Source organism: Sinocyclocheilus grahami, unplaced genomic scaffold, assembly GCF_001515645.1.
Source record: "Sinocyclocheilus grahami isolate Dianchi unplaced genomic scaffold, SAMN03320097.WGS_v1.1 scaffold1170.1, whole genome shotgun sequence".
In the NCBI taxonomy this organism is placed as follows: domain Eukaryota; kingdom Metazoa; phylum Chordata; class Actinopteri; order Cypriniformes; family Cyprinidae; genus Sinocyclocheilus; species Sinocyclocheilus grahami.
In genome coordinates this window covers 384,114-392,518 of record NW_015506349.1, presented here as the reverse complement: position 1 = coordinate 392,518, position 8,405 = coordinate 384,114, and the positions used below count along the sequence as shown (strand labels likewise).

General features: G+C 36.6%; 1 protein-coding gene across 1 annotated transcript in view; it reads left to right on the top strand.

Moving 5' to 3' along the window:
• Window positions 1-8,405, top strand: part of LOC107567576 (bromodomain and WD repeat-containing protein 3-like) — a 36,796-nt gene that overhangs the window by 15,387 nt on the left and 13,004 nt on the right. The window contains exons 18-23 of the mRNA XM_016253267.1: window positions 4,151-4,330; window positions 4,446-4,629; window positions 7,217-7,307; window positions 7,385-7,525; window positions 7,610-7,683; window positions 8,146-8,368. Coding sequence (XP_016108753.1) covers window positions 4,151-4,330; window positions 4,446-4,629; window positions 7,217-7,307; window positions 7,385-7,525; window positions 7,610-7,683; window positions 8,146-8,368 — 893 coding nt within the window. The remainder of the gene's footprint in view (window positions 1-4,150; window positions 4,331-4,445; window positions 4,630-7,216; window positions 7,308-7,384; window positions 7,526-7,609; window positions 7,684-8,145; window positions 8,369-8,405) is intronic.

Sequence of the window (8,405 nt, the reverse complement as noted above, 5' to 3'; positions counted from 1 at the left end):
CGCCTTTCTGAAACGCGTCGATTTTTACAAAGCTCATCGGTCTGAAAAGCGCTGTGCGCTCTGATTGGCCAGCGATCTAGTGCATTGTGATTAGGGCTGTGTATCACCAGCAAAGTCACGATACGATACTTATCACGATACAGAGGCCACGGTGCGATACATATCACGATACGGGACTGCACTGAATTTCACCTCAGCAGAATGTAGTCTCCATAACTGTACCACAATACAATATAGGTAGTGGCATATGTTTACATTGGGCACTCCCCACCAGGTACAATATTCAGATTTTTTTGCATCTTGTTTTTAAGCCCATAATTAATAATGTACTCGTTCTTTTATATTGTAATGTACTCATTCTAATATATTTAAAAAAAAATCATATTTACATTGCTGGTAGGTTATCATTGCACAAATTAACACACTCTCTACCTTTAAAAAATAAAAATTAGAAGAGTTCTAAACTAATGCGCTGACTTCTTTATCTAATGCACACACACGCCGGCTCAGTCACTCACACAGATCACGTTGCGGCCGCACTCAGACATTCAGGAACAAACTTTTTAGCGCTGCCCTGCAATTTTAATAAAGAAACATTATTGCAATTTGGAATTATTGGAATTACTATTAGGAATTTTACTGTTAAAATTTGTTTGTTTTTGCCAGTTTTCATAAAGTAGACCGAAAGTGTGCATATCTAAGTATTTGATATTAATTTATATATTAAATAGCCTATAATAAATCAGTACACTAGATGAGGTAAAATAAACCATGTGTATGAGTCCAGATTCTATTGACAATAGACAATAAACGATAATTGACTATCAACATGGCTGGGTAAAAAATATCGATATCTCCATTTTAATCAATTCTCATTTTTACGGAACGATATTGATTCTTAAATCCCAAGAATCGATTAGTCTAGCCTGTTTTCAGTTAATGGACGAAACATTGAAGGGCACCATCCAATAAATCGCAATAAGCATTGTGCTTTGGTACTTTTAATATGAAAAAGTCTCAGATTCAAATTTATGTCCATTGTATTGCAGTATTCATGCAATAAATGCCGTTTTGGTGCTGTTTATTGTGGAGTGACAGATCGCTGTAGTGCCTCAGTTCAATAAAAGCGGCAGTGCGTAGCGCACGTGAACTAATCATCTCCTCCACGTTAATACCAGTTTCGGCACAAAATAAACATGACTAAACATCCGAAGGTAAGTTAAAATTAAAAAAAAATCATATTTACATTGCTGGTAGGTTATCATTGCACAAATTAACACACTCTCTACCTTTAAAAAATAAAAATTAGAAGAGTTCTAAACTAATGCGCTGACTTCTTTATCTAATGCACACACACGCCGGCTCAGTCACTCACACAGATCACGTTGCGGCCGCACTCAGACATTAAGGAACAAACATTTTAGCGCTGCCCCGCAATTTGATCAACTAAATAGCTTAATCGCTCAAGAGCTACATTCTTTCTCAACAAGGAGCTGGTAACATCGTTGTTTCTAAAGGAATTAAAGCCACAGCTTCACTGTTAATAGAGAAATGCGGCAAAACGGTGGCAATTCATACATACACAGCACCCCTCTCTCTCTCTCTCTCTCTCTCTCTCTCTCTCTCTCATATAAATGAACACTTGATGAATTACACTTTTATGAGAATAGAATATTGAAATGGAGATTGCTAAACTGCAAGCTAAAACTAAAACCGGTGTTTTCAGAAAACAAGCTTGTTTATCCACAGTGGAGAGAGAGCGCATGGTTGCCAGGTTGACAAAGATAAGTAGCACATTTAGTAGATATTTCCGTATTGCGCAAGTGGGAAGGTCTGTTTCGGGGATTACGTAAAAATAAACATGACTAAACATCCGAAGGTAAGTTAAAAGAAAGAGTACAACTTTACAATCCGTATCTGTCTCATGTAATCGCTCAATCAGTGTTTCAGTTGCGCAAAGACTTCAATATAACAACTTATGTCACGTAACGTCACATTTACCTCAGAAAAACATATTCGGTGACCATCAACTCATTAGTCAGCTAAAAAAATAAACTGTAGAGAGGGGCATTTTGCTAAATGCGTGCACCATATAATATATTCATTATAATTTTCACTGTTCTTCAATGTTTCATTTATATTTTTTATGACAGCCAAATGTTTATATAAAAAAATTATTGAAGTAGAAATATTATGTAGGCCTAATTGTAACTTTTTATTATTAAAAACTTAAGTGTAATTTAAATGGTTGTATAGCCTAAAAAATCAATCAGTTTTAACCTTCAATATTATAGTAATGTAGTAGCCTACCAACTGACTCTCATGTATATTTTACAGCATTAGTTAAGAGAAAATTTGGCTTGTGTACCTTGATATCCAAAATAATCGATATTGAATCAAATCGAATCGCAAGCTTGTGAATGAGAATCGAATTGAATCGTGAAATTTGTGTCAAAACCTAGCCCTAATCAACATGCAATATCGTTGACGATAAAAGACGAGACTAAAAATGTATTCTAAAAAATAAATACTATACCAAAATTTCTTTTAATTTTCGGCGAAAAAAGGAGTCAAAATATTGAGGACTGCTGTATGTGCCTCTACTACACAAGCTAATTATGCGGGAAACTCTCAATATTCGTGCAGTGTGCGCATGTCAAAGCTTGTGATGCATAAATGCGCACATCTACCCAATCACTTTATTTAGCGTTCATGTAAACACTACATTCAGATTCATCATTCGGAATGAATTCAGTCCGATTGAAACAAAAGTTGTGTATGTAAACGCAATATGAATGTGGCCTTAGTCTATTAAAATGCATTTAGAATTCTCTCAAAATTCGAGAGGGGGCAAATATTTTTTATGTCTTTTATGTTTATATCATCTGATAGCACACAATGAGTGATGTTTTTCTCCAAATATCTGCATGATTGCAAATGTGATATTGATGAACAGTTCAATAAACAAAGTTAATATTAAGTGACTTAAAGCAAAAAGAAGACCTGTTGTGTCTAAATTTATTTCAAGAACGAAAATAGTTCTAAGCAATGTTTTGTGTCTCTGAGTAACACACGATGGTGTTTCATTACTGAATCAATCAGCCGTTTGAACCGGTTTTGAATTGGTTGAATGAATGACTCAATGACTTGCATATGCAGCACAATAACACGCTAAGCTAAATATTGTCTAATTATCAACAAAATTCCAGAAAATATTGAGATTTTTATTTTTTGTCATTATCCGAATTGAATCGTGAAATTTGTGTCAAAACCTAGCCCTAATCAACATGCAATATCGTTGACGATAAAAGACGAGACTAAAAATGTATTCTAAAAAATAAATACTATACCAAAATTTCTTTTAATTTTCGGCGAAAAAAGGAGTCAAAATATTGAGGACTGCTGTATGTGCCTCTACTACACAAGCTAATTATGCGGGAAACTCTCAATATTCGTGCAGTGTGCGCATGTCAAAGCTTGTGATGCATAAATGCGCACATCTACCCAATCACTTTATTTAGCGTTCATGTAAACACTACATTCAGATTCATCATTCGGAATGAATTCAGTCCGATTGAAACAAAAGTTGTGTATGTAAACGCAATATGAATGTGGCCTTAGTCTATTAAAATGCATTTAGAATTCTCTCAAAATTCGAGAGGGGGCAAATATTTTTTATGTCTTTTATGTTTATATCATCTGATAGCACACAATGAGTGATGTTTTTCTCCAAATATCTGCACGATTGCAAATGTGATATTGATGAACAGTTCAATAAACAAAGTTAATATTAAGTGACTTAAAGCAAAAAAGAAGACCTGTTGTGTCTAAAAATTTATTTCAAGAACGAAAATAGTTCTAAGCAATGTTTTGTGTCTCTGAGTAACACACGATGGTGTTTCATTACTGAATCAATCAGCCGTTTGAACCGGTTTTGAATTGGTTGAATGAATGACTCAATGACTTGCATATGCAGCACAATAACACGCTAAGCTAAATATTGTCTAATTATCAACAAAATTCCAGAAAATAGAGATTTTTATTTTTTGTCATTATCGCACACACCTATTGTCCAGCCAAATGTTTCCAGTTGCCAAACATTTGGTGCATCACTGAGAAAAAAAATGTGCACCTTTTGAAAATGTTTCAGGTGATGGTGAGGTCGTGGAGCAGGTGATCAGTCAGCAGTCTGCAGAGGGCGAGGAGGTTCGTCACAGCGCCTTGGATTTTGCCATCCGCCAGCTTCAGCAGCACCAGGACGGACCGGTTGCAGCTCAGGCAGAGGGTGGCGTTCCTGCCCGTGTACCAGAGCCCGGAACTCCCCGCAGAGGTGCCTATACATTGAACTCCTTTAGCATGTAGTCTTAGAGCGACATCCATATCTGTGCATATGCAGTTGAAGCCCCACAAAGTTTAATCTAATATAGCTGTGTTTGATTGCACAGTGTCGCTGAACGAGCGCATGGAGGTTCAGTCTCCACCTAATGTGGGTTTACGGCGCAGTGGACAGGTAGAGGGAGTCCGGCAGATGCACCAGAATGCTCCACGCAGTCAGATGGCCACAGAGAGGGACCTTCAGGCCTGGAGACGCAGGGTGGTGGTTCCTGAGCTTACAACAAGTGGCTACAGGTGAGTTTTATTTATTGTGTTTTTTTTTTTCTTTTTCAATTATGTTGTCTGTATACACATTACACATGCTGGTCTTCGGAAATTATATATTGTGGTAATGAACATTTAAAGGGATAGTTCACCCAAAAATGAAAATTAGCCCATTATTTACTCACCCTCAAGCCATCCTAGGTGTGAGGCACTTTTTATTATGGATGGGTGTGCTTTATTTCACTTCTTTTGGACTGTTGCACTGCAACACCCACTGACTGCCATTAAACCTCTTGAAAGATCAAAGACTATTTTTAATATAACTCTGACTGGATTCGTCTAAAAGAAGAAAGTCATATACACCTAGGATGCCTTGAGGGTGAGTAATTCATGGGCTAATTTTCATTTTTGGGTGAACTAACCCTTTAAAAGTATTGTTATCACGGCCACAATATACCATTAATAATTCTAGATACCATATTACAAATGTAGATATCTAGAATTAAATTATTATTTTCCATTTAACCTTTTCAATTTAACAACACTGTGTATGCTGTGTGAAAGAGGCTTGTGCTCTGATGTAAACAACCCCAACATGAAAATGCTAATTTACTTTGACAGTAGGTGGCGCTTAGAGAAAGGCTGAAATAATATGGTTACCCCCGTAAATAAAACATGCTGCACAACTTTGTTTCTGACCCACATGTCAGGGAGAAGGAAGTCAAGCAGTATTTACATGGACAACACTTAAGTTTGTCATTTAATTCAGGACCGTGTTAATATGGTAATGTGCTGTGATTAAAAGCTTTACCAATTTTTGTAATGAAAAAAAGAGAACAATTGGAATCAAAAAGCTTGAGAACCACCGATCTAACGTTATATGCAAGGTTTAGAATAACTTGAAGTACTGCTTGGACATCTTTAATAAACAATATGAAGTCGTTTATGTGCACCATATAGAATATGTATTAACAATAGTAGCTTTCATTAATAACAAGAACAAACATTATTACAGTAAAGGATTAATTCACTTTAAAATTAAAATTTCCTGATAATTTACTCACCCCATGTCATCAAAAATGTTTACGTCTTTCTTTCTTCAGTCGAAAAGAAATTAAGGTTTTTGATGAAAACATTCCAGGATTATTCTCCTTATAGTGGACTTCAATGGCTACCAAACGTTGAAGGTCAAATTTACAGTTTCAGTGCAGCTTCAAAGAGCTCTACACGATAGCAGACGAGGGATAAGGGTCTTATCTAGTGAAACGATCGGTCATTTTCTAGAACAAAAAAAAAGTATATGCTTTATAAACAAAATTGCGCACCTTGCACTAGGGCTGTTCAAAATACAAAATACACATTTCGAATACTCGTCGAATTAAAAAAAAAAATCCACATTCGAATGCAAAAACGTTGCATTCGAATTTTAGGCCTGCGTCAGCCGTCAGGCAGCCTTATCAGTGGCCCACGAAATGCGACGACAATGTAAGTGTCATTGCATTTTAATGCTTTTGTTAGCCTATCCAGTTGAACCCACTAGATGCAGCGCTGCTACGTTGTTCATTCAATATATAGCGGAAAACGAGAGCATCAGTGTGGAGAATATGTTGTTTACGGCGAAACTGAAACCAAGCCGTTCACACGGAATGCGTATTTATCTCATTTTCTAGCGGGGCATCTATCAGCGTTGCACTCACATCTCGCACGAGAGCGGGCATGTTTAGAAAGCCATGTAAAATTATTGTAAGTTCAACTTTTAAAAAAACATGTCTCAAGACTTTATGGAGGTTTTTCCCCATCACAATGTATCATGTATTTAAATGAAGAAAGTAGCCTACTTTTTGTGATTGGTTTTCGGTCCTTTGTATTAAACTATACATACATGCATGGTGCTGTTTTTTTTTCTAATTGTTTAAGCAACTTAATTATTTATATATGGTTTATAAACATTATTTTAAACATTATTCACATTTTTTCAAAGATAGTCATGTTATTTTATTACGCTTTGAAGAAACATGCATAATATGTAGCTCGATGCGCCCTCTTGTGGCCTCAGGAGAAGCCTGTGTTTCATAACCATACAAATTTCATGTATGGTCATGAAATTTGGATTCATATATTTTTATATGTAGCTAAAAGTTCTTGAGCTACTTAAAGTGTTGCTGCTCAAGAAACATTTATTATCAATGTTGAAAACAGTTATGTACAATTTTTTTTTTCAGGGATTCTTTGAATAGAAAGTTCAAAAGAACAAACTTTAGCTGAAATGGAAAGCTTTTGTAATATTATAAATGTCTTTACTGTCACTGAGCTGCTTAAAGTGTTAATGGATATATTTGTGTTAATGCATTTGTCACTTTACTGATAATATTTAAATGGAAAAGCTGTATGTCATTCTTAATGCCTACTTGTACGTGTGTGTTGTATTGTGACAGTAATGTTTTTATTAAAAAATCTTACATTTTCAGTTTTCTAAATAGTTGATTATCGGAAAGCAAATATGACAGTTATCGGTTGGTCTTTAGATGGTATGGATGAGGTTCTTTGAGTATGCAAAAACACCCTGCACTCTGGATCTAGAGAACAGATTTATTTACTTGATGGCTTGTTCATTTAGGGCGCAGGAGTCATTCAGAATATCTAAGGGTGAGGAGGAAGTCACCCTTTACAACACCAAGAGGAGGAGAGTGACCCACGCCAGCTTCAGGGTAGGGTTCTACCGACTTATGAACTACATTATGGGTGTTGATGTCAGCACTGTGTAAACATCCTGTTCTGCCCATAGGATGATTCTGATGACGAAGAGCTGTGCCTCAAACGTACACAGTCACGCAAACGGCAGAAGAATCAGGAGCGTAAAGGGAGTCTAGCTGAGGAGTACATCGAGTTCTCATGTGAGGAGGGGGAGGAAATGGCGTCTTCTGAGGTTCAGTGTTTGTTAATTCGCTTTTTAAAATACTGTTATGCCATATCATACGTGTTAATACTTATATGTGTGTTAATGGTGTAGGGCAGTGAAATTGAGGGCAGTGACGTTGATTCGTCTATTGAGGATGAAGAGGAATGGAGGAGTGATAGCTCAAGGTACTGCCACCATAATAATCATTTTAAAAAGGAAGTGTGTAATATCTGCCACTAGTGGCACCAAGTTGAATTGCAATTTGTTTCCAATAATTGTGCACATTAAATTAATTAAAATTGAAAGTAGAAATGTTCAGATAAAAATTCACATGCCTGCCACAGCCTTTTTTTACTCGTACTCAAAAATCATTGCAAGCGGTTGGAGTCTAACTGAAGTGTTCATGTTCATGTCCTGTCGATAATTTATCACTGTAATAATCTGATATCTCTGTCATTGTTTCGGTCAAACGGTTCACTCGGAAACTGTCCTTATTTTTGGAATTCTGTTTGGTCCTGCTGGTAATGCAGAAATGATAAGCTACACTTTAAACTGTTAATTCTTCTTTATAGTTTATTTTTTTCATGTTGCCATTTCGAACATATTCATGAGGAAAGATTTACATGTGTCTTTGTTCATACCTGAAGCCACTCCTCCAGTGATTATTCCGACTGGATAGCAGACGCCGGAATAAGTTTGAGACCACCTGCCTCCCCGTCTTCTCGACGACGCGCAAGCCGCAGGATCAGCAGCTCTGAAGAAGAGGATGAGGAGGACGAAGACATTGCGGATGAGGAGCAAACCATAGATGAAGAGGAGCAGATGTCTTCCCCCCGAAAGCACAAGAAAGCCAAAAGCCAAACGCCAAAGGTGTACTGCACAGACATTACTGTCACTATTATAAATT